At 39.7% G+C, this 27553-nt stretch overlaps 1 protein-coding gene across 6 annotated transcripts in view; it reads left to right on the top strand.

Moving 5' to 3' along the window:
- The window catches only part of EPS15 (epidermal growth factor receptor pathway substrate 15), a 162125-nt gene that overhangs the window by 17424 nt on the left and 117148 nt on the right, over nt 1-27553 (top strand). For 5 of the 6 annotated variants that reach the window (XM_021941483.2, XM_021941474.2, XM_021941482.2 and 2 more), the window contains exon 2: nt 22683-22724. In XM_021941483.2, the coding sequence (XP_021797175.1) occupies nt 22683-22724 (42 nt within the window). Of the gene's footprint in view, nt 1-22682; nt 22725-22899; nt 22925-27553 lie in introns of those variants that run through there. The other variant, XM_021941493.2, reaches the window with a different exon arrangement.

Genomic DNA, 27553 nt, shown 5'->3' with positions numbered 1-27553 from the left:
ATTATTTGTTGGAAATGTATAAGAACAAATTTTTTTTCATACTCATCTTGTGTCCTGTAACCATCTGAACATATTTATTACCTTTAGTAGTTTTTAGTGGATTCCTTAGGATTTTCTATATATAAGTTCATATCATGCACAAATACAGATTTACTTCCTCCCCCAATCTAGATGCTGTTTATTCTTATTCTTGTCTGATTTCCCTGGCTAGAACCTCCAGTATAATATTGATTAGAAGTGGCAAGAGTGGACATCCTTTTCTTGTACCTGAAGTGTACGTATGTATTATCAGTACCTCAAAAGTGCCTAGTTCAGCCATGAAATAAAACTTAGTGTTATTTGAAAGGGTTTTTTTTTTTAAAGTATTTATTTATTTTTATTTGCCACTATACTAATGAGGAAGAAGGGGTTTCTAAATTTTGTTATTTGTTTATGTATTTGTTTGAGACAAGGTCTCTGTTGGTCAGGCTGGAGTGCAGTGGTGCGATGGTGGCTTACTGCAGCCTTGATGTCCTGGGCTGAAGTAATTCTGCCTCAGCCCCCCAATTAACTGGGGCAACAGGCATGCACCACCACATCTGGCTAATTTGTTTGCTCTTTGTGAAGATGGAGTCTCACTATGTTGCCCAGGGTGGTCGCAAAATCCTAAGGTGCAAGTGATTCTCACATCCTTCACCTCTCAAAGTGCTGAGAGTACAGGCATGAGCCACCTCACTTGGCCGGAGGGTTTTTTAAAATTCACATTTTAATTATGTTGCTTCAGAGGGGTTCTTGAGTTTGGTCCTTATACTATCAGCACCTGAAAGCTTGTTTGAAATGTAAATTATTATTAGACTCTACCCTGTAACTCTGAAAAGAACCAGGGTCTGGGAAGTTCACTTAGCCTTTTGCATGGTTAATGTAGTTTGTCTTAAAATTAATAATGTGGCAGGGTGCAACTGCTCTCGCCTGTAATCCCAGCACTTTGGGAGGCCGAGGAGGGTGGATTACCTGAGGTCAGGAATTTGAGAGCAGCCTGGCCAACGAGGCGAAACCCCATCTCTACTCAAAATACAAAAATTAGCTGGGCATGGTGATGGACGCCCATAATCCCAGCTACTCATGAGGCTGAGGCAGGGGAATCACTTGAACCCGGGAGGCGAGCTTGCAGTGAGCTTAGGTCGCACTACTGCACTCCAGCCTAGGCGACAGAGCAAGACTCTTCTCAAGAAAACCACAAAAAAACCCCCCAAAACTAATACTACTACTAATGAGTAACACATACAGGATTTTTGTTTTGTTTTTGTTTTTGTTTTTGTTTGTTTGTTTGTTTGTAGAGTTGGAGTTTCACTCTTGTTGTCCAGGCTGGAGTGCAATGGTGTGATCTCAGCTCACTGCAGCCTCCACCTCCCTGGTTCAAGCAATTCTCCTGCCTCATCCTCCTGGGTAGCTGGGATTACAGGGGCCTGCCACCATGCCTGACTAATTTTTTGTATTTTTAGTGGAGACGGGGTTTTGCCATGTTGGCCAGGCTGGTCTCCAACTCCTGACCTCAGGTGATCTGCCTGCCTCTGGCTCTCAAAGTGCTGGGATTACAGCTGTGAACCACCACACCCAGCCAATACGGGGTTTTACATTTATGGAACATGTAATTTTCACAAAGACTATTTATAGTACGTTTTTTCTTTTGTGTTTTTTAATATGTGAGGAAACAACCCAGAGAGATTGTCAGTTTTTTTTATTATTTTTTTTGAGATGGAGTTTCACTCTTGTTGCCCAGGCTGGAGTGCAGTGGCTCGATCTTGGCTCACTGCAACCTCGCAACCTCTGCCTCCCGGGTTCAAGTGATTCTCCTCCCTCAACCTCCTGAGTAGCTGGGATTACAGGTGCGTGCCACCATGCCCGGCTAATGTTTGTGTTTTTAGTAGAGATGGAGTTTCACCATGTTGGTCAGGCTGGTTGTGAAACTCCTGACCTTGTGATCCTCCCACCTCGGCCTCCCAAAGTGCTGGGATTACAAGTGTGAGCCACTGCACCCGGCCTAAAGATTTTCTTTTAAAAGTTAGCTGGGTGTGATGGTGAGCACCTTTAGTTGCAGCTACTTGGGAGGCTGAGGCAGGAGGATTGCTTGAGCTTGGGAGGTCGAGGCTGCCGTGAGCTGTGTTTATGCCACTGCTCTCTAGAGTTGGGTGACAGGGCAAGACCCTTTCTCAAAAAACAAAAACCACAATGAAATACCACTTCATACCCATTAGAATGGCTATGAACAAAAAACCAGTAACTAGCAAATATTGATGAAGACGTGGAGAAATGTACTGCTGATGAGATTGTAAAATAGTGCAGCCACTGTGGAAAACAGTATGGCAGTTCCTCAAAATATTAAACATAGAATTACTGCATAATCACCATATAATCTAGCAATTTCATGTCTGAGTATATATCCAAAAGAATTGAAAGCAGTGACTTGAACACATTTGTATACCAGTGTTTATAACAGCATTATCCACAGTGGCCAAAAGGTGGAAATAACCCAAGTATCCATTGACAGATGAATGGGTAAACAAATGTGGTATCACATGCAACGGAATATTTTTGACTGTTAAGAAGGGATGAAATTCTGATACATGCTGCAACAAGGAAAAAATCTTAAAGACATTGTGCTAAATGAAATAAGCCAAATGCAGAAAGACAAATATTGTATGATTGCATGTATATGTGGTACCTAGAATAGTCAATTTCATAGAGACAGAAAGTAGTATAATTGGTATTGAGGGGTTGAAGGGGAGTTAAGTGTTTAACATGTACAGATTTCCAGTTTGGGATGATGAAAAAGTTGTGGAAATGGATAGTGGAAATAGTTGCACAACAATGTGAATGTACTTAGTGCCACTGAATTGTGTACTTGAAAATGTACAATTTTATGTACATGTATGTATTTTACCATAATAAAAAAGTAGAAAAAAAATGAGAAAAGGACTTGAATAGAGATTTCTCTGAAGAAGATATGCAAATTGCCAGTAAGCTCACAGAAAATTTTCAGCATCATTAGTCATTAGGGAAATGCAAATTATAGTCACAATGAGAAGCCATTTCATACCCATTAGGGTGGCTTTTATCAAAGAAAAAGAAGGAATTTGGAGATACTGGAACCCTTGTACATGGCTGGTGGGAATGTAAAATGAGCTGATGGAAAACAGCATGGCAGTTTCTGAAAAAAATTCAAAATAAATGGTTCAGCAATTCCACTCCCAGCTGTCTACTCAGAAGAATTGAAAACAAGGATCCAAACACATACTTGTACAGTAATGTTTATAGCAGCATTATTCACAATAATTAAAAGGTAGAAATAACCCAAGTGTCCATCAAGAGCTGAATTTTTTTTTTTTTTTTTTTGAGACGGAGTCTCACTCAGTCGCCCAGGCTGAAGTGCAGTGGCGCAATCTCGGCTCACTGCAAGCTCCGCCTCCTGGGTTCACACAATTCTCCTGCCTCAGCCTCCCAAGTAGCTGGGACTACAGGCGCCCGCCGCCACGCCTAGCTAATTTTTTGCATTTTTAGTAGAGACGGGGTTTCACTGTGTTAGCCAGGATGGTCTCGATCTCGTGACCTCATGATCCACCCGCCTTGGCCTCCCAAAGTCCTGGGATTACAGGCGTCAGCCGCCGCGCCCAGCCAAGAGCTGAATTTAAAAAAAAAAAATGTGCATGCATAAAAGAAAAGGATTGAAATTATGATACATGCTACAACATGAAGAAACCTTGAAGACTTGAAATAAGTCAAACGCAAAGAGACAAATATTATTTTCTTTTTATATGTGTCTTAGTCTGTTTTAGCTGCTATAACAAAATACCAAAAACCGGGCAATTTAGAAAGAACAGAAATTTACTTCTTCCAGTTCTGGAGGCCAGGAAGTCTAGGATCAAGGTGCTAGCAGATTCAGTGTCTGATGTGGACTGCTTTCTCCTTCCAAGATGATGCTTCTTACTGCATCCTCATATGGTAGAAGGGCGAAAAAGGGATGAATGCTGTGTCCTCACATGGTAGAAGAGAAGGAAGGGCAAAAAAAGGCAAGTGCTGTGAGGACTCTTGTGATAAGTACCTAAATTGCATTGCCCTTATGACTTTATCACCCCTTAATGGCCCCACCTCTTAATACTATTGCATTGGAGATTAAGTTTCAACATGAATTTTTTGGGGACACAAACATTCAAACCATAGCAATAAGGCATTCAAAACAGGCAAATTCATAAAGACAGAAGTAGAAATGTGTTTACCAGGTGATTGGGGGAGAGAGGAATGAGGAGCTTTTGTATAATGAGTACAAAGATGAAAAAAATCTGGAAATAAATACAGATGCTTCTCAACTTACCATAGGGTTGCATCTTGATAAACCCATAGTAAGTGGAAAAGTCAGAAATGCATTCAACATGCCTAACTTTCCAAACATCATAGCTTAGTCTAGCCTACCCTAAATGTGCTTAGAACACTTAAATTAGCCTATAATTGGGCAAAATCATCTAACACAAAGCCTGTTTTATAATAAAATTTTGAACATCTCATGTAATTTATTGAATACTGTACTGAAAGTGAAAAACAATGGTTGTATGGGTACTTGAAGTATGGTTTCTACTGAATGCTTATTGCTTTTGTACTGTCATAAAGTTAAAAAATCATTAAGTTGAACCATTGTAAATTGGGGACCAACTGGTGATGGTTACACAACATTGATACTACTGAGCACCCTACCTAAGATCATATCATCAATGAAAATTTATGAACCATTTGAAATATATGGGAATGTGGGTGTTTCTTTAGGTCTCTTTGTTCCATTGTATCTTTTATGAGTTGGATAAGTGAATTTATCAATGGTCAGGCAGAATATTTTGAGGATAAAAGCATAAAATCCAAATATAGAGAAGTGACATTGTTATCTTATTGACTAGTTGGAAAAGGGATTTAAGTTTTTTTTCCTAATTATAAATCTCTATGTCATTATTTGAATCTCTATCACCTTTATACTTCACAATATACACTAATTTTTTTTTTTTTTTTTTGAGACATGGTCTCGCTCTGTCGCCAGGCTGGAGTACAGTGGCATGATCTCGGCTCACTGCAACCTCTGCCTCCTGCGTTCAGGCATTTCTCCTGTCTCAGCCTCCCAAGTAGCTAGGACTACAGGCGCGCACCACCATGCCCAGCTAATTTTTGTATTTTTAGTAGAGATGGTGTTTTACCATGTTGGCCAGGATGGTCTCCATCTCTTGACCTCGTGATCCGCCCGCCTTGACCTCCCAAAGTGCTGGAATTACAGGCGTGAGCCACGGTGCCTCATACTAAAATTTTAAGTGGCTGATTTAAGTGATATTTTTCGCTGCTGCCAGAGGACCATTGCAAAGATATGTGTGATTTAATGAATATTTATATGTCATGATACTTCTAAGATGCATGAATTGGGTGTGGGCCTATTCAAGCTGCCTTGCTTGACTGATTAATGAGTGCTTCTCACCCTTTGTTGTATGCTCATAAATGAAATGTGCATCATATTCACCATATCCATATAATCATTTCGAGGGCATTAGGTCATATTCAGTTTTTTCTTTGAGTTTGGTATGATTAACTTTTTTGTGACTTCGGACAAGTTATCTTTTTCCTTGTAAGTTTATCTCATCTGAAAAAGGGATTTTCCTCTCAATTTTAATATGACCCTGTTTTATTTTTCTGCCTCTTAAAATGGATGACAATGACAAAAGAAATTTGCTAGCTGACTGGTTAGAGGAGTTAGTTGTGATGGCAGTCATCATTGCTCTGCATGTATGTACTTGGTAGTACATAGAAGTATTCATCAAATGATTACTTCAGTTGAGTTGCATTTGTAGAACTACATGAAGTTGAATTTTAACTTAAATTTGAACTCCTAAGTGTCTTCTAAAAAATATTCTATATGTAACATTGAGTAGCTTTTTTTCTGTATGCAGAATGCAGAAGATTTCTTGTTCTTCAGTTACTCATTTTATTCTTTCATTTTTGTTCACTTACAAAATATGTATTATCTTCTATGTGTCAAGCACCATTCAGGGTACAGGGCACTGAAAAGAAATTCTAGAACTCAGAATTGAAGTGTTCACTGTCATATGTCACATAGTAGACATCAGATAGCGGTAATTGTTACACTCTTGGAGAACATTATAGAATTTTAAAAGCTAAATGAGAAGTTTATCATATGTTATCAAATGACTGTTACTCGAGTTCTGACTGTGATGGAGTGAATTTTTAAAATTAAGTTTAAACAAATAGAAAAAAGGAAATATAACAGAAAACTGCTGTATTTTAAAATATTTCTTTATGCTGAAGAGATCAGTGTTAGAAGTGAGGCCTAAATTATATGAAGCAGCAAGTCTGTCTGATTCTGGGCATAATTGCCAAAGCAATTCAGAAGAATCTTCAGATTTTAAATGTGAAGAAAGCTTTGACTTAATATTTGATTATGATACTAGGGGAAAATGGTGAATAAATGTATACAATTGTAAGTGAATAAAAAGTATTCTTTTAAATTATCTGTTCATTTTGGTAATATTTTTGTTAAATGGAAGGTGGCACTTACAACTAAAGGTTTCTCAGAATTGGGGGAATATGGTTTACTTCTCTGAGTGTTATCAAGTTCAAATGTTACAATTCATATGAAAGAGCTTAGTACGATAATGGGGAAAATAATAACATTGATTATAAAGGCAACAAACCTAATGATTAAGAGTGAAAGTCCTGGAATCAGACTTCTTGGATTTGAATCCTGTTACCAACACTTAACTAGGTGTGTGACTTTGAGTCAGTTACTCAGTTAATGTCTTACACATGTTTGTATAAATGTCTTATTTTCCTCATCTGTTAAATGGGTATAATAGTATGTGCCTCAGGTTAAATGGGCTTAGTGTGTAAGTGCTTAGACTAGTACTTGGAGTATAGGAAATGCTTAATAAGATTCAATATATGCTATTTGTTATGAAACTGTGAAACACTGTGTGTATGATTTTAAAATGTGCTATTTAAATTCATACTTTACAGTTTAACTTGCCATTTTAAAAAGCAACATTTGATTACTGATTGAAAAATTTTTTGGTCTAATTTGTGCAGAGCTTGTATTTTTCTCCTTGAATAAGCTGCTCTTCATTTGTTTGTATAAATATTGGCATGCTTATTTACCTTTGACTAGTCCACGTCACGTTTTACTAATCAAAGCTGTTTTTTCTGGGTTATTAATCATCCCACCCAGTTGGGTGGCAGCAGTAAACCCTGAGGACTTGCCATCTTTCCCACTTTTTAAGTTATTACTGTCATTACTGTTGTAGAACTGAGATGATTATAAAGCTTCAGGCTTGCATGCTTTATAATTTCAAGTCCAGTGGAAAAGAGTACCTCCTTTCTGATAGGTTCTGCCCTGACATAGTTGCTGTGGAGAATGAGTTTAAAAGTAGGTTTTCCAGAAATAATTGAGGTTACTGATTGTTATGAGTTGAATTGTGTCCCTTGAAAATTCCCCAGTACTGAAGAATGTGACCTTACTTGGATATAACATTGTTGCAGATATAATTAGCTAAGGTTATGTGAAGTAGAGTGGGGCACAGATCCAGTATGACTGGCATTCTTATAAAAAGGGAAATTTGAATGCAGACATACACACAGGGATAATGGCATGGGAAGATTGGAGGTAGGCTGCCACAAGCCAAGGAACTACCAAGAGTAGGAGAGAGGCCTGGAACAGATCCTTTCCTAATGCCTTCTGGCTTCCAGATTGTGAGACAGTAAATTTCTGTTCTGAGCTATCTAGTTTGTGGTACTTTGTTATGGCCCTTGTGAACTGATACAGTGATCATGAATTTATAATAGTAGTCTACCTTGTTCAGTGACTTTCTCAGCTGCAGCATCAAAGAAAGGTTGTTAGATGGGTTTGTTCAGGTTTGGGATTTTGCTATATTGGTGTCACAAGACAAGAGGAGCAAGGGAATTTAGGTTATTGGCAGGAGGATTATTGAAATGATGAATCATAGAATCTAAACTGAATAAGGTGGAAGGGAAAGTAAAATAGAGAGGGCTTGAGGGATCAAAGTCTTTTGGGCCCATGGATAAGAGGTTTTATAGAGGTCAAAGGATGATAATCTGGAAGAAGAGGTTGTGGTTGGAGGACAAGGTGCTTGAAATAGTGATTTAGGAGGTGGAGCACTTTTGAGTGAAGATAAAAAGGCAAGGAAGGATTTTACTATGGGATAAGGAGGGTGACTGGGACATAATATATGTGTACACTGTTGATCCTGTGTTTTGGAGAGGTTCTTGAAGTTAAAGAGGTCAAGGAAGTAAGAAGCCAGGCTGTGGATGGGTTGTGCAAATTGATAATTGAAATTACTAAATTTGATGTAGGGTTGGGGTAGAGAAGATGACAGTGAGCCATCAAAGCCTTAAATGAATGAGGTAGAGACCAGGAGGTTGAAAGTTAACATGAAAAGGAAGAGGAGAGAGTAATTTAGTTGAAAGTTAAGAGCCTTGGCTGGGCGCCGCGGTGGCTCATACCTGTAATCCCAGCACTTTGGGAGGCCGAGGCAGGTAGATCACCTGAGGTCAGGAGTTTGTGACCAGCCTCGCCAACATAGTAAAACCCCGTCTCTACTAAAAAAAAAATACAAATATTAGCTGGGCGTGGTGGCGCACGCCTGTAATCTGGCTACTCGGGAGGCTGAGGCAGGAGAATCGCTTGAACCCAGAAGGCAGAGGTTGCAGTGAGCCATTGCACTCCAGCCTGGGCGACAGAGCCAGACTCTGTCCCCCCACCTCCCCTCCCCCGGCAAAAAAAGAGAAAAGAGCCTCAAAAGAATAGAGCTTTATTTTTATTTATTTATTTATTTTGAGACGGAGTCTCGCTCTGCCGCCTAGGCTAGAGTGCAGTGGCGAGATCTCGGCTCACTGCAAGCTCCGCCTCCTGGGTTCGCACCGCTCGCCTGCCTCAGCCTCCTGAGTAGCTGGGACTACAGGCACCTGCCACCATGCCCGGCTACTTTTTTTTTTTGTATTTTTAGTAGAGACAGGGTTTCACCGTGTTAGCCAGAATCTCCTGACCTCATGATCCACCCGCCTCGGCCTTCCAAAGTGCTGGGATTACAGGCGTGAGCCTCCGCGCCGGCCAATGTCTGCTTTTTAAATTGTTGCTGTCTGTCTCCCCTCACTACTGTATAAGGTCCGCAAGAGCAGGGCTTTTTTACTGCTTTCTCCCAAACACTGAGCAAAGAGCTTGGTATAGAGTAGGTGTTCAATAAATAGTTGTTAAATGAATGTTGAAACTACTTGAATCAAAGTGAGATGAAAACCTGGGTAAGGAAGGGACACTAATATTCACAAGCCATGTGGTAGAACAAGAGCCTATAAAAACAAAGAGTTCCATCAGCCAAAGGGAGAAAATTCAGGAGAGAATAATGTCACAGAAGCCACAAGAGGAGTTTTCTTTTTTTTTTTTTTGAGATGGAGTCTCGCTCTGTCACCCAGGCTGGAGTGTAGTGGCGTGATCTCGGCTCACTGTAAGCTCCGCCTCCCGGATTCATGCCATTCTGCCTCAGCCTCCCGAGTTGCTGGGACTACAGGCGCCCGCCACCACGCCCAGTATTTTGTGTGTGTGTGTGTGTGTGGGTTTTTAGTAGAGACGGGATTTCACCATGTTAGGCAGGATGGTTTCAAACTCCTGACCTTGTGATCCGCCGGCCTCGGCCTCCCAAAGTGCTGGGATTACAGGCGTGAGCCGCCATGCCCGGCCGATTTACTACAACGACCGGCGGTGGCTCATGCCTGTAATCCCAGCACTTTGGGAGGCCAAGTTGGGCGGATCACGAGGTCAGGAGATCGAGACCATCCTGGCTAACACGGTGAAACCCCATCTCTACTGAAAATACAAAAAATTAGCCGGGCGTAGTGGCAGGCGCCTGTAATCCCAGCTACTTGGGAGGCTGAGGCAGGAGAATGGCATGAACCAGGGAGGCGGAGCTTGCAGTGAGCAGAGATCGCGCCACTGCACTACAGCCTGGATGACAGAGCGATACTCCGTCTCAAAAATAGAATAGAATAGAATAGAATAGAATAGAATAGAATAGAATAGAGAAGTTAAATAGTGTAATGTGGACAATCTGCTGGTGAGCAAAGAGAAGTTTATTCACATTTCTAAAACCTGAGATAGGCAGGTTGTTGAAACCTGACAGCTGCCATTTGAGGGGGCTACAAAGGAGGTGAGAGGATTTTTATAAATTTGTATATTAGTCATTCATGCCTAAAGATCATGCTTCTTCCACTGTTTTTTTTTTGTTTTTTGTTTTTTGTTTTTTGGCCTACCTAGAATGAGATATATAGGGCTCACTAAGTTTTCTGATGAAAGACCAAAGCTATACTTTGTTTTCATTCTGTCTCTATGTCACCTAGATTTTTGATCAAATTAAATTGTATTCAGTTAAAAACTAGCCTATTACTGGTTTGAGTTGCTGGTATGGTCTTTACATCCTTTGTTTTTCAGTAGTATTTTCTGTACTATCTTTTTGAAATTCTTTTGTCTTTTCCAAAGTCCCTTCTTTCATTTTTGAAAGAAGTGAATCTCCAAAGCAAATATATTTTTTTATTTGGACTTTGAAAACTTTCTTTAGAATACTGTAGTTATGGTATTTCTAGGTCTTTGCCTGCTAAGTCAATTTGTAATGTTTTGTTATGGAACAAACATGAGATGTTAGCATGTTTGCAGAATGTATAATTACAATTTTTACTAGAATTTAAGCTCTTGAAGGCAGGAGCCCTATCTGATTATTTTAACTCCATATACCTTAACCTATTGTCGTGTGCCTAGAAAGCATCCAGTTTATGTCTATTAAGTTATTAAATGAGAGTCAGGCACGGTGGCTCATGCCTGTAATCTCAGCACTTTGGGAGGCCGAGGCAGGTGGATCACTTGAATCCAGGAGTTTGAGACCAGCCTAGGCAACATGGCGAAAATCTGTCTCTACAAAAAATACAAAAATTAGCTGGGTGTGGTCCCAGCTACTTAGGAGGCTGAGGGAAGAATCACTTGAGCCCCAGAGGTGGAGGCTGCGGTGAGTGGAGATTGTGCCACCGCACTCCAAGCTGGGCAACAGAGCGACACCCTGTCTCAAAAAAATAAAAAAGAAAAAAAAATTAGTTGGGATTTACAGAGCTGAGGAATACTGTGCACTGTGCTTTCTGTAAGGGAACTGCTCAAATGGCTGCTTGTGTTTCCTTGACTCCCCACCCTCCCCAGCTCTAAAGGTGAGGACTGCCCAGGTGATTTGCCTTTCTCTGCCTCCCCACGCCCTCCACCCTAGCTTTAGAGTTGTTCTCCTTTCTCAGATTTCTCTTATTACTGGCTTTTTTCAAACAGCTTCTGGTTTCTATTTTCCTTGTCAGTTTGGATTACTGTTAATCACTATTGCTCCTTACTATTTTTCATTCTTCTGTTTACTCTTAGTTTTCATCCTGTTTTCTTTTACATTGTAAAATATACAAGCCTTTTCTAGATGTTGATAGCCTGTCAGAAGCTTCTAAATATTCTGTCTTGCAAACTGTAAACTTATGTGTATAAAAACATAGACTCTTCTTGGTGTATTCATTTAGTACTTTGGCCTTAGGAGTTGCTATTCTACCCTTAAAGGGTGGTGGTGGTGGTTGAGGTGGGAGTTGAAAGGCTGTGGTGGCTAGTCACCATTCTGATTCCTCAGCCCTCTTGAAAATGGAGTAATAGAAGGTGGAATTCTAAGTAGTTGAATTTTTGTGTGTTAATATATCAGAAATAATTTTATGGAAAATTACAGAAAATTGTGTGCATTAAGAGACTAATTTTTATTTTAACTAGCACTGCACTGTTGCTCATTTAAAAAAGAGTTTTAATGAGCAAAACTAAAAAGAGTGGTTTATTTGAAGGAATAAAATCTATTCCTTTGTCTTCCTTTTACTACCTAGCCCCGGTTTGCCATTACACAGTGTTCTTACTGTCTGATTTGCCGCCTTCTCTCTACTTGACATTGGTCTTCAATATTTCCTTTTCATGGGAAGTTGCAAAAAGTAGTACAGAGCGGCCCTATGTACCCTTCATCCAGTTTTCCCTAATTGTAACATCTTGTATAACTATAGCAATAGCAAAAACAGGAAATTGACATTGGTATAACCCACAGACTTCATTTAAATTTTGCCGGTTTTATAGATATTCATTAGTGTGTTTGCATGTGTAGTTCTATGCATATGCAGTTTTATTATGTGTGGATTCATGTAACTGTAAGCGTAATCAAAATAAAGACTTGCTGTGTCACAAAGATCCTCTATGTTACCCCTTTATAATCAAACCCACTCCCCTCTCCATTTTATTCATTTATTCACTGACAACTCCCTAGTATCTGACCTTGTGATTAACTGAGAAAAGATTGGCATTATGTTTTAGAGGTTGTCTCTTTATTTTATTTTCACTTCTTTTTTTTTTTTTTTTTTGAGATGGAGTCTTGCACTGTTGCCCAGGCTGGAGTGCAATGGTGTGATCTTGGCTCACTGCAACGTCTGCCTCCCGGGTTCAAGCGATTCTTCTGCCTCAGCCTCCCAAGTAGCTGGGATTACAGGCACCCGCCACCACACCCAGCTACTTTTTTGTATTTTTAGTAGAGACAGAGTTTCACCGTGTTGGCCAGGCTGGTCTCGAACTCCTGAGCTCATGATTTGCCTGCTTTGGCCTCCCAAAGTGCTGGGATTACAGGCGTGAGCCACCATGCCTGGCCTTCCACATTGTACTGTAACCATTTATAATAAGAATAAATCATTTAAAATTTTGGGTCATTTTGTGTGTTACAGAATCTTGTACTCTCAAAGTCGTGTACTCTATCTAACATCTCCTCTCACATAACCCTCCCCTAAAAATGACACCAGAAATTCCATATGAGACAATTCTTGACATTTAATTATTAACCTATAAATTTCCTTAGTAACTGGGGTCTTTTTTATTACTACTTGATACACTTTGGTGTTGATTTACTTATGTGTTAACATTTGCTAGATTATGCTGCACTAAGAAACAAGCCAAAATATGAGTAGCTTACAGTAAGAAAGGTTTATATGTTGTTCACATTATAGGTTTCCTAGGAATCAGCTATGGTTCTGCTCTGTGATTCTTTCTCATTTGAGGATCCAGGCTGGAGGAGCAGTCCCTATTTGTGACATATTCTCTTGGTAGAGAGAAAACAGTAAGACCTGTCAGAAACACACAACAGCTGTTGAAGCTTCTACTTGGAACTGGAACTTTCTCCCGGATTCAATGGCCAAAACAAGTTATATGGCCAAACCCACCCCTGGAACACCCACAGAGAAACACTACAAGTCAAATGGCAACAGGCAGGGATATTAATACTACTCTTAAAGAGAGAGACGCTATATACTCTGTGTATACAAGAGGGAAACAGATGACTGGGAATTATAATACCATCTAAACACCTTAAGATGCTGTACTAGTCATCTGAGGTCAGGAGTTTGAGACCAGCCTGGACAACATAGAGAAACCCTGTCTCTACTAAAAATAAAATAGTCGGGCGTGGTGGTGTGCATCTGTAGTCCCAGCTACCTAGGAGGCTAAGGCTGGAGAATTGCTTGAACCTGGGAGGCGGAGATTGCAGTGAGTCGAGATCACGCCATTGCACTCTAACCTGGGTGGCAGAGGGAGACTCCATCTCAAAAAAAAAAAAAGATATCTATATGTAGATATATGGTATACTAGGCTATACTTTTGTAACAATTTTTTTCTTAGTAAAGTTTATTATATTTACATTTGTATAGCTATATATGTAATTATAATAACACATTTGTTTCCTTTACAAAAATAGCAGTCCCTTTGTTTTTTTACATTAGTTAGGATATTGGTTTAAACCAAAATCACAAATCTCAAGTAACAATCCAAGTGGGGTAAGTGGTGTAGAGTACTGCTGTAGGAGCTTCATGATGGTGTCGGGGACTCAGGGTTTTTTTCTCATGTTGCTGTGTTTTTCTCAACATGTTTTCTGTCTCAATCCAAGATAGCTTCTCCAGATTCTGTCATTATATCTGTATTCTAGCTACTTACAAGAAGGGTTAGGAGTCAGAAGTCATTTTCTTTCTCTTTAGATGCACATCCTCAGAGTTGGACACATTTCTTTTATCATTCCATTGATGAATAACTGAAATTGCAAGAGAGGTTGAGAAATGTAGATTTTAGCTAGGTGTCCATATGTAAAGCTTAGGGGTACTATTACTAAAGAAGGAAGAGGAGAGGCTAGGTGTACTGGCTCATGCCTGTAATTCCAGCTACATGGGAAGATTGCTCAAGCCCAGAAGTTTGAGGCAGCAGTGTGATTGTATCACTGCACTTCAGCCAGGACAGAGTGGGACCCTGTCTCAAAACCAACCAGATCAGGAAACAGGCTTTTCAAGGAGGTAAAATAAGCTATTAAAGATCGTATACCTAAGAAGTAGTAGAATGGGCTTTGAATATAGGCCTATCTGATACCAAAGTCTGAGTGTTTTTTGTTTTTTTTTTACAAAACTTTATTGGCTTTCTAGCATCTCTTGTTTACAGGTACTTTAAATTTTTCCGACTAGTAAGAAATAGCAATGGACTCTTTCAAAAGAATTCTGACATTTATGAATATTTAACTTTGTGACAGCCGGTAAGAGTTTATGATACAGGTAATGAATAAATAATTGCTTTTAAATTGTAATAACAGAATTGTAAAAGGTCAGATTTTGATTTTGACAGTTGGAGTTAAAGTTTTCCTTTAGGAATTAACTTGATTGTTAAAAATTCACATGCAGTTTTGTATACTGATCAGATTTGGGGATTTTTATATTTTTCTCCAGATTGAAAATAGCCTTATTGTTTCATTCTTACTATATAATTAGGACATGTTTATTCTCAAAGAGTTTCCAGAGACTGCAAAGTAGTATGAAGAAGAACGTAAAAATCATTTATGATCTTGCTATCCAGAGATAATCATTGTTACCATTTAAGCTATGCCTTTCAATTTTTTTCCTCTGTTCATTCATTATATGTGATTTTTTTTTCCCGCCTAAAAAGTGATCATGTTCATAGTCCGACAATAACAACAAAAGCCAGTTTTACTGAAACACACCAGAAACACTCTTTGGTCATCTTGCTTGATGAGTGACTTGGCACTTTGGATGACTTTTTCCATTCTCACTTAGCTATATCACATTAGTGTAGTAATCAGCACAGGGTGTACTTTGAAACACTTTGGTGAGCTAATATCTTCTCCTATGTGTTTAGGTAGTAACCAATGAACCTGTAATGTGAGGATTTTTAAGGCACAGTTTGGAGATCAGGATTTCTTACTGTGTGAGGTTTTTTTTTTTCCTGTATTTGAAACATCCTCTTAAAATTAACTTTTTATTATTGAGGGAACATATTTAATTTGCTTTCTTTAGCAAAGTATTTATACTTTTGTCATAACTAAGTAGATTATAATTTTTCATTCAAACTGGTACATTTTTGAGAATGAAAGGGGGTACTACAAATATTTAAAATTCGATATATTTTTGGAATATTTACTTTTTCAACCATTAAAATGGTTTTTATTGCATTAGTAGATCAATAAAATAGCTCCATTTAAACTCTTTTTTCAAAAACAACAATTTATAAAACATTTTGTTGTACATTATAACAAAGTTTTTACATGGACTTCAGTTGAATATTTAAAAACAGTATTTTTGGCCGGGCGCGGTGGCTCAAGCCTGTAATCCCAGCACTTTGGGAGGCCGAGACGGGCGGATCACGAGGTCAGGAGATCGAGACCATCCTGGCTAACACGGTGAAACCCCGTCTCTACTAAAAAATACAAAAAACTAGCCGGGCGAAGTGGCGGTTGCCTGTAGTCCCAGCTACTCGGGAGGCTGAGGCAGGAGAATGGCGTGAACCTGAGAGGGGGAGCTTGCAGTGAGCTGAGATCCGGCCACTGCACTCCAGCCTGGGTGACAGAGCGAGACTCCGTCTCAAAAAAAAAAAAAAAACAGTATTTTTGGTAATAACTATATTTTTATCAGTTTCTTGGTCAAATATGTCACTAATATTGTGTCACTGATACTTTTCTGAATCATATAATGATGTTCCATATGGTTTTACTAGTTTTAATTTTTTCATAAAACTGCAATATTTTACAGTTACATTTTATATTTTGTGGTTGTTAACTTCTACAGTTGATGCTTCTCTGTAAAATATTTTTAGTTGCCGGCCGGGCGCGGTGGCTCAAGCCTGTAATCCCAGCACTTTGGGAGGCTGAGACGGGCGGATCACGAGGTCAGGAGATCGAGACCATCCTGGCTAATGCGGCGAAACCCCGTCTCTACTAAAAAAAATACAAAAAACTAGCCGGGCGAGGTGGCGGGCGCCTGTAGTCCCAGCTACTCGGGAGGCTGAGGCAGGAGAATGGCGCAAACCCGGGAGGTGGAGCTTGCAGTGAGCTGAGATCCGGCCACTGCACTCCAGCCTGGGCGACAGAGCGAGACTCCGTCTCAAAAAAAAAAGAAAAAAAAAAAAATTTTTAGTTGCCAATATACTTTATATGTGCTGCTGTACCCAGTTAGCTCAGGAAAAATTTTGCTAGATGGAGAATATTCTTAATTCTAATTTTTTTCTTATTGAAAATTATAGACTGGGCACAGTGGCTCATACCTGTACTCCCAGCACTTTTGAAGGCTGAGGCAGGTGGATCACCTGAGGTCAGGAGTTTGAGACTAGCCTAGCCAACATGATGAAGCTCCTGTCTCTACTAAAAATACAAAAAAAAAAAAAATTAGCCAGGTGTAGTGGTGGGCACCTATAATCCCAGCTACTCGGGAGGCTGAGGGAGGAGAGTCACTTGAACCCGGGAGGTAGAGATTGCAGTGAGTGGAGATCATGCCACTGTACTCCAGCCTGGATAACAATAGCAAAACTGTCTCAAAAAAGAAAAGAAAATTATAAATATATCAGTCCAAGTATTTTCACAGGCAGTGTCCTTTTGCCTGTATTAAAGGTACTCTCTCTTTTTACTTTTCAATTTTTATAGAGACAGGATCTTGCTGTATTGTCCAATCTAGTCACAAGGTACTCTCTTTGATACAAATAAGTTGTCCCTATTTATTTTACATGTTCCACCAGATTTAAGTGTTTCAAAATTGTAGGCCTTCTCTAATTTTCTTTCTTTCTTTCTTTCTTTTTTTTTTTGAGATGCAGTCTCGCTCTTGTCACCTAGCCTCGAGTACAGTGGTGTAATCTCAGTTCGCTGCAACCTCTGCCTCCTGGTTTCAAGCAATTCTTCTGCCTCAGCTTCCCTAGTAACTGGGATTACAGGTGCCCGCCACCATGTCCAGCTTTTTTTTTTTTTTTTTTTTTGTATTTTTAGTAGTGACGAGGTGTCACCATGTTGGCCAGGCTGGTCTTGAATTCCTGACCTCAGGTGATTCACCCGCCTCAGCCTCCCAAAGTGTTGAGATTACAGGCGTGAGCCATTGTGCCTGGCCTGTAATTTTCTTTCATCTACTTAAAAATAGAAAGACTTGGCTGCATACAATGGCTCATACCTGTAATCCTAGCACTTTGGGAGACTGAGGTGGGTGGATCACCTGAGGTCAGTAGTTCGAGGCCAGCCTGGCCAACATGGCGAAACCCTGTCTCTACTAAAAATACAAAAATTAGCTGGATGTGGTGGCAGGCGCCTGTAATCCCAGCTACTTGGGAGACTGAGGCACAAGAATCGCTTGAACCTAGGAGGCGGAGGTTTCAGTGGGCCGAGATTGCGCCATTGCACTCCAGCCTAGGTGACAAGAGCAAAACTTCGTCTCAAAAAAAACAAAAAAAGACTCTCAATGGAACTTCTAAAATTCATTCCAAAATATAATTATAAAATTTCAAAATGAAATCTTGTGTACCATTTGGACTCTCATTTAATTTGTTAGGTTCTTCCTTGTTTGAAGGATATATTTCAGTATCCTGGCAGACTTTGTTGATGATAATTGGTATTTGCCAAAAGCTTCAAAAGCTGAAGGTTTTCTGGAGCTTTATTCATTAAACTTGTTTTTGTTTGTTTGTTTGTTTTTTTAAAGAGATGATGTCTCAGTATGTTGCCCAGGTTGGTCATGAATTCCTGGGCTCAAGTGATCCTCCCATTCCAGCCTCCCAAATAGCTGGGACTACAGGTGTGCGCCACCATGCCCAGCTCACTAAACTTTAATTTCGATCAAAGGTTTTCAACTGATTTTGAACGGGATGCAACCAATTTCTGGAGGTCTTATGTTTAAAAAGACTCACTATTGAGACATTGATTGAATTTATAAAGTAGGTTTTTAAAAGTACTAGCCTCGAAAGTCCAATGACAGGTTGCAAGGAGAACACACATATTGCTCTGTTGCACTATTTTGTTGTATTCAATATCAGTCTTATCCTTAAAAATGTAACTCTGGGAATATGAAAACATTTATAAATGTTGATGTTTGAATCTTACTTATTTTTTTTTTTTTTTTTTGAGACGGAGTCTCGCTCTGCCGCCCAGGCTGGAGTGCAGTGGCCGGATCTCAGCTCACTGCAAGCTCCGCCTCCCGGGTTCACGCCATTCTCCGGCCTCAGCCTCCCGTGTAGCTGGGACTACAGGCGCCCGCCACCTCGCCCGGCTAGTTTTTTGTATTTCTTAGTAGAGACGGGGTTTCACCGTGTTAGCCAGGATGGTCTCGATCTCCTGACCTTGTGATCCGCCCGTCTCGGCCTCCCAAAGTGCTGGGATTACAGGCTTGAGCCACCGCGCCCGGCTTGAATCTTACTTATTAATAGTGATGTCACTAGAGCTCCCATGATAAATGGAAACTACTTCAGTGGTTTTATGCAAATTGTCTGCCCATCCATTTTCTGGAGAAATGAAAATTTAGAACTCAGTTTTTATTGGATACAGTGATGGCTTTATAGCCCATTGCTCCTGAAAAGGCTTATGAGATAATAAAATGGTTACCAAACAACAAAATAAACAAACAGTTGTAGACTTACACAATATAATAAATGATAAAACCATCTAAAAGTTTTCAGACTACTGACTTTGCACATACTTCATTTGCACCCAGCCTGCGATTTCCCACTGACTTAGCCAGCTGGTGGCCTAGCGTGTCTTGTGGTCACTGTACATGCCACTGCACTGCCTGGCATACCAGATAACCAACAGGAGCACCAGTGTCAAATATTTCTCCTAATATTTTGTAAGACCATAGAGAGTTAATTACCTATGGTTGCTTAAGTCTGAGGATACTTTTCAGTAAGTCTATATGCTTCCCTTGCAAAGAAGTTTTGTTGAATCTGTAAAGAATCAGAACAAGAAAGATGGAATTATCACTACTTACTTCTCTTTCAAATTTCATCACTTGTTCATGTGGTGAAAGCACTTACACACTACTAGCTGATAACTTGGCCAGAAACTAGATATATACAGTAGAGATACAAAATCCATTCTGGTTTTAGTGTATTTTGATATAATGATTGTTAATAGTTTCTTTAAAATTTAAAATGTTATTTAATTTTTTATTTAAAAAATTTTTAAAATGGAGACAGGGTCTCGCTGTGTTGCCTAGATTGGTTTCAAACTCCTGGTTTCAAGCAATCCTCCTGCCTCGGCCTCCCAAAGTGCTGAGATTACAGGCGCGAGCGACTACACCTGGCCCAATAAAAAGTTTCTTTTTAAAAATGGTAAATCAGAGACACATGGTAGGCTGAATGGGATGCTGGGACAATGATTGTAAATCAAGATTTTCCTGGGCATACCAGGGCATATGGGAAGCAGCACAGAGCTAGGAGTGGGACACATAAGTCCTGACTCTGACTTTTTTGTTAAGAGACAGGGTCTCACTCTGTTGCCCAGGCTAGAGTGCAGCAGCACAATCACAGCTCACTATAGCTTTGACCTCCGTGGCTCAAGCAGTCCTCCTGCCTCAACCTCCTGAGTAGCTGGGACTATATACGTGTGCCACCATGCCCGACTAGTTTTTGCATTTTTGGTGGAGATGGTGTTTCTCTACATTGCCCAGGCTGATCTCAAACTCCTAGATTGAAGCAATCCTCCTGGCATAGCTTCCCACATCCCCTGCTGGGATTACAGGCGTGAACCACCGCGTCCGTCTGACTCTGCTTTTTCTTTTCTCTTTCCTTTTTTTTTTTTTTTTTGGTGGAGTCTTGCTCTTTTGCTAGGCTGGAGTGCAATGGCGTGATCTCAGCTCACTGCAGCCTCCACCTCCAGGGTTCAGGCAGTTCCCCTGCCTCAGCTTTCCACGTAGCTGGGATTATAGGCATGCGCCACCATGCCCAGCTAATTTTTTGTATTTTTAGTAGAGACGGGATTTCACCGTGTTGGCCAAGATAGTCTCGATCTCCTCACCTCATGATCTGCCTGCCTCGGCCTCCCAAAGTACTGGGATTACAGGCACGTGCCACCATGCCTGGCTGACTCTGCCTTTTAAAAGCCTGAACAGGTAACCTCTCTGAGACTGGATGTATTAGGGTTCTTCAGAAAAACTGAACCAGTAGGACACACACACACACACACACACACACACACACACACACACACACACATGTTGCAGTCTTGAGTTCGAGTATATATCTGTCTCTGTGTGTATGTCATGCCTGTGATAAAGTTTAATTTATAAATTAGGCACAGTAAGATTAACAACAACTACTAATAGTGAAATAGAACAATTATAACAATATGCTATAATAAAAGTTATGTGAAGGTGGTTTCTGTCTCTCTCAACATATCTTATTGTACCATACTCATCCTTTTTGTGATCTGTCAGCCTGATAACTGAGTCGGCTACGAAGTGACTAATGGGCAGATACCGTATACAGAGTAGATGCCCTGGACAAAGGAATTCATGTCCTGGGTGGGATGGCATGAGATTTCATCATGCTACTTGGAATGATGTACAATTTAAAAGTTATGAAATGTTTATTTCTGGAATTTTTCATTTAATATTTTCTGACGGCAATTGACTGAGGGTAACTAAAACTGTGGAAAGGGAAACTCTGTGTGTGTGTGTACACATTTTATATATATTTAAAATTATGCTTTCCTTCCCCCTCATCCACTTAATAAGTCCTGTCAAATCTATGTTACAAACTTTTTTTCAAGTCATACCCTTCTTTTCTGCCATTGTCAATGTTCAGCTCCTCAACCAAACCATTAAAATTACTTCCTAAGGCTGTTTGTGGTGGCTGATGCTTGTAATCCCAGCACTTTGGGAAGCCAAGGCGGGTGGATCACTTGAGGTCAGAAGTTTGAGACCAGCCTAGACAACATGATGAACCCCCATCTCTACTAAAAATACAAAATTAGCCAGGCGTGGTGGTGCACGCCTGTAATGCCAGCTATTTGGGAGGCTGAGGCAGGAGAATCGCTTGAACCTAGGAGGCAGAGGTTGCAGTGAGCCTAGATCGTGCCATGCCACTGTACTCCAGCCTGGGCGACTTCATTTTTTTTTTACTCAACGATGGCAGATGAAACCCTTCATAAGTTGTCTTCTACAAAACTTTATAATCTTATCTCCCTATCCCTCTTATCATTCGGAACTTCTTGCTGTTCTTTTTAGACGTAACTGAGTTTTCTGTTGATCTCATGCCTTTGTGCGTGCTGCTATCTCTGTGTAGAATCACCCTCTCCCCATCTTCCCCATACCTCAAGTTCCTGCTCTGATGTCACCCCATGAAGCCTTCCTGGGTTCCCATCCTGATCCCAGAACACTCTTACACATTCATGTGGAGGCAAACTTGATCCTTCAAACTCTTTTTTCTTTTTTGAAACAGGGTCTCAGTCTGTCACCCAGGAGTACAGTGGTGTAGTCACAGCTCACTGCAGCCTCAGCTGCCTGGGCTCAGGCAATTCTCCCACCTCAGCCTCCCAAGTAGATGGGACCATAGACATGTGCAACCACACCTGGCCAGTTTTTAAATTATTTGTAAAGGCGAGGTCTCACTGTGATGCTCAGGCTGGTCTCAAACTCTTAGGTTCAAGCAGTCCTCCTGCCTTAGCCTCCCAAAGTGCTGGGATTACTGGTGTGAGCCACTGCGCCCAGTCGGTCCTTCAAACATTGAATTTCAGATGAGTTTGTTCCTAAACTGACCAAGGAACTCTTTGAACTGTAGTGTGAATTTAATGGAACTGCCTTTCTGCAAGCAGTTCATATCTGATAACATCACTTATCCTCTTTCTGTACGTCAGTTTGTATATTCATTTAATTGTTTTATTGAAGTGGTTTTTGAAATGTATTCATAGGTACTTGGGTAGAGGCTGAATTCTTGGGGATTTGGGCCTCTCACAGCTGGCTTTAGCGAAAGCATTTCATTCTTAATTTGTTACGTATTGGGTTTCTGGGTAAAATTTTAGATGAAGAGAAGTATTGATATCAAAAACAAAATTTAAGATTCTTGTTTCATTTCTTGTCTACCTGATTTTTAGTAACCCATGTGACTGTCTTTATCTGTTTTCTCTCTCACGCCCCCCAAGAAGAAACAAAACCTAACCCCTGAAATCAAGGATATTTTATCTTATTCACCTTTGTTTCTTATCTGTTGAATGAATGCAAAAATATGTTAATAGAAGTTAATGAATAGCATCTAATTTTTATTAATTTGTTTATTTCAGTTATCAAGTGGGAATCCTGTATATGAAAAATACTATAGACAGGTAAGATTTTTGTTTCATTGTTTGCCTAGATTGAACATCAAGTATACTGTCAACTCTTGATTGTATGCCTATAGATTACCAGCTAGCTCGATAAATTTGGCATGTCTTGTTTCCAGCTTCTTGTTTACAGCCTCCTACTTTGAGTACTTAATGCATTTGACAAGCTTCCAGAGAAATGAAGGAAAGATAATTAAGTCCAGGTACTTAGTTGTCTTAAATATCTATGTTGAAAATTTATATATTTGATAGATTTATTCAGATATAAATATTCCAAATTCTTAAGACAAATACAAATAACTTCTATGTTGTTGTTAAGACTTATTAAGTATAATTTTCACAAAGTGAAAAACATGACTTTTATACAAATATATAATGAGCATGTATCACAGATTTTATTCAACTCATTAATTACTGGTTAATTAGCACAGATATACAGCCTCTGGTCAGATATAAAAATGGGAATATGGCTGGGCACGGTGGCTCACACCTGTAATCCCAGCAATTTGGGAGGCCGAGGTGGGTGGATTACCTGAGTTCAGGAGTTCAAGACCGGGCTGGCCAACATGGTGAAACCCTGTCTCTACTAAAATACAAAATTAGCTGGGTTTGGTGGTGCATGCCTATAATCCCAGCTACTCGGGAGGCTAAGGCAGGAGAATTACTTGAACCTGGGAGGCGAAGTTTCAGTGAGCTGAGATTGTGCCATTGCACTCCAGCCTGTGCAAAAAGAGTGAAACGCCATCTCAGAAAAAAAAAAAAAATGGGAATATGAGTTATAGAGATTTACATACTTCACCAGACAGTATTCATTTGTGTTGGTACGGATTGGTATGGACGGGAGTCACTTGCATTGCTATCAGTTTCTATTAACCTCTACCTCTACAGAGTATAAAGCAGTCTAGACAGTAGAAAGTCATCAAGGGTGCATACCATAGATCAGATGATAATTTCTTGAAGGTGTAGACAATCTTATTTGCCCAATTTCAAGTATCAGATTATTTTTTCTAATAGTCTCCCTACCTTATGATTATGATCACAGAAAAGGCTGGTTTCATTATATTTGGCCTGACTATTTACATAGTTTCAGCAAGTATTAATTAAACGTTATAGGCCTCTTTGGTTTTGACTTGCAAATCAAGAGCTATAAACTATTTAGCACCTTCTAAGGTCAGAGAATAATTTCTGCCTGAAAAATATCAAGGATCTCAGACTGTACTTTTTAACGCCCCTGTTATATTTGTTCTTCTATTTTAAGGCTATGCTCCAAACCTTAGAAATTCTCTCTACCATATTTCACCTTCAGTACATATAAATATGAGTGAATTTATTTCATCTTGTGGTTTCCCAGATTTGCTAAGGTTCCTAGCCTGTTGGTAAGTGACCTTACTTTACTACCTGTGAGGCTGGGATCTTGTAAACCAGGTAGCAGCCCAGTTTTCTTGGGAGATCTTTATGATGTTGGTGTCACATAAAGTCAGTACTTGTTCTTTAATCTTTGTTTTGTTTCAGTAAAAGAAGTCATTCTCAAATAATGGCCTTGTTTTACACTATTGACTTATCCAATTACATCCTGATAAGAAGAAAAACAAATTGTTGTTGAACCCATGTAATAACTATATTGCTATAAAGCGTAGAAACATTCCATACAAGTATTTGTCTTTGAATTCTGAGGGGTCAGTGAGAATCCGATACTATTGATGGGGAGAAACCAGAGCAGAAAAATTGAAAATTCTAAAAATCAGAGTACCTCTCTGCTTCTCCAAAGGAACACAGCACCTTGCCAACAATGGAACAAAGCTGGATGGAGAATGACTTTGACAAGTTGACAGAAGTAGGCTTCAGACGATCGGTAATAACAGACTTCTCCAAGCTAAAGGAGGATGTTCGAACCCATCGCAAAGAAGCTAAAAACCTTGAAAAAAGATTAGACGAATGGCTAATTAGAATAAACAGCGTATGACTGATGGAACTGAAAACCATGGCACAAGAACTACGTGATGCATGCGCAAGCTTCAGTAGCCAATTTGATCAAGTGGAAGAAAGGGAATCAGTGATTGAAGATCAAGTGAAATAAAGGGAATCAGTGATTGAAGATCAAATGAATGAAATGAAGCAAGAAGAGAAGTTTAGAGGAAAAAGAGTAAAAAGAAATGAACAAAGCCTCCAAGAAATATGGGACCATGTGAAAAGACCAATCTACGTCTGATTGGTGTACCTGAAAGTGAAGGGGAGAATGGAACCAAGTTGGAAAACACTCTTCAGGATGTTATCCAGGAGAACTTCCCCAACCTAGCAAGGCAGGCCAACATTCAAATTCAGGAAATACAGAGAATTCCACAAAGATACTCCTCGAGAAGAGCAACTCCAAGACACATAATTGTCAGATTCATCAAAGTTGAAATGAAGGAAAAAATGTTAAGGGCAGCCAGAGAGAAAGGTCGGGTTACCCACAAAGGGAAGCCCATCAGACTAAAAGCGGATCTCTTGGCAGAAACTCAACAAGCCAGAAGAGAGTGGGGGCCAATATTCAACGTTCTTAAAGAAACGAATTTTCAACCCAGAATTTCATATCCAGCCAAACTAAGTTTCATAAGTAAAGGAGAAATAAAATCCTTTACAGACAAGCAAATGCTGAGAGATTTTGTCACCACCAGGCCTGCCTTACAAGAGCTCCTGAAGAAGCACTAAACATGGAAAGGAATAACCGGTACCAGCCACTGCAAAAACATGCCAAATTGTAAAGAGCATTGGTGCTAGGAAGAAACTGCATCAACTGATGAGCAAAATAACCAGCAAACATCATAATGACAGGATCAAATTTATATATAACAATATTAACCTTAAATGTAAATGGGCCAAATGCTCCAATTAAAAGACACAGGCTGACAAATTGGATAAAGAGTCAAGACCCATCAATGTGCTATATTCAGGAGACCCATGTAATGTGCAGAGACACACATAGGCTCAAAATAAAGGGATGGAGAAAGATCTACCAAGCAAATGGAAGCAAAAAATAAAAAGCAGGGGATGCAATCCTAACCTCTAATAAAGCAGACTTTAAACCAACAAAGATCAGAAGAGATAAAGAAGGCCATTACATGATGGTAAAGGGATGAATTCAACAAGAAGAGCTAACTATCCTAAATATATATGCACCAATACAGGAGTACCCAGATTCATAAAGCAAGTCCTTAGAGACCTACAAAGAGACTGAGACTTCCACACAATAATAATTGGAGACTTTTAACACCCCACTGTCTACATTAGATAGATCAATGAGACAGAAAGTTAACAAAGATACCCAGGAATTGAACTCAGCTCTGCACCAAGCGGACCTGATAGACATCTACAGAACTCTCCACCCCAAATCAACAGAATATACGTTCTTCTCAGCACCACATCACACTCATTCCAAAACTGTCCCCATAGTTGGAAGTAAAGCACTCCTCAGTAAATGTAAAAGAACAGAAATTATAACAAACTGTCTCTCAGACCACAGTGCAATCAAATTAGAACTCAGGATTAAGAAACTCACTCAAAACCGCTCAACTATGTGGAAACTGAACAACCTGCTTCTGAATGACTACTGGGTACATAACGAAATGAAGGCAGAAATAAAGATGTTCTTTGAAACCAGTGAGAACAAAGACACAACATACCAGAATCTCTGGGACACATTTAAAGCAGTGTGTAGAGGGAAATTTATAGCACTAAATGCCCACAAGAGAAAGCAGGAAAGATCTAAAATTGACAACCTAGCATCACAATTAAAAGAACTAGAGAAGCAAGAGCAAACATATTCAAAAGCTAGCAGAAGGCAAGAAATAACTAAGATCAGAGCAGAACTGAAGGAGATATAAAAAACCCTTCAAAAACATCAATGAATCCAGGAGCTGGTTTTTTGAAAAGATCAACAAAATTGATAGACTGCTAGCAAGACTAATAAAGAAGAAAAGAGAGAAGAATCAAATAGACGCAATAAAAAATGATAAAGGGGATATCACCGCCTTTCCCACAGAAATACAAACTACCATCAGAGAATACTATAAACACCTCTATGCAAATAAACTAGAAGATCTAGAAGAAATGGACACATACACCCTCCCAAGACTAAACCAGGAAGAAGATGAAACCCTGAATAGACCAATAACAGGCTCTGAAATAGAGGCAATAATTAATAACCTACTAACTAAAAAAAGTCCAGGACCAGATGGATTCACAGCAAATTCTACCAGAGGTACAAAGAGGAGCTGGTACCGTTCCTTCTGAAACTATTCCAATCAATAGAAAAAGAGAGAATCCTTCGTAACTCATTTTATGAGGCCAGCATCATTCTGATACCAAAGCCTGGCAGAGACACAACAAAAAAAGAGATTTTTAGACCAATATCCCTGATGAACATCGATGCAAAAATCCTCAATAAAATACTGGCAAACCAAATTCAGCAGCGCATCAAAAAGCTTATCCACCACGAACAAGTTGGCTTCATGCCTGGGATGCAAGGCTGGTTCAACATACGCAAATCAATAAACATAATCCATCACATAAACGGAACCAAAGACAAAAACCACATGATTATCTCAATAGATGCAAAAAAGGCCTTTGACAAAATTCAACAGCACTTCATGCTAAAAACTCTTAATAAACTAGGTATTGATGGGATGTATCTCAAAATAATAAGAGCTATTTATGACAAACCCACAGCCAATATCATACTGAATGGGCAAAAACTGGAAGCATTCCCTTTGAAAACTGGCACAAGACAGGGATGCCCTCTCTCACCACTCCTATTCAACATAGTTTTGGAAGTTCTGGCCAGGGCAGTCAGG

Source organism: Papio anubis, chromosome 1, assembly GCF_008728515.1.
Source record: "Papio anubis isolate 15944 chromosome 1, Panubis1.0, whole genome shotgun sequence".
Lineage (NCBI taxonomy): Eukaryota > Metazoa > Chordata > Mammalia > Primates > Cercopithecidae > Papio > Papio anubis.
This window is presented reverse-complemented; position numbering and strand designations above follow the sequence as displayed.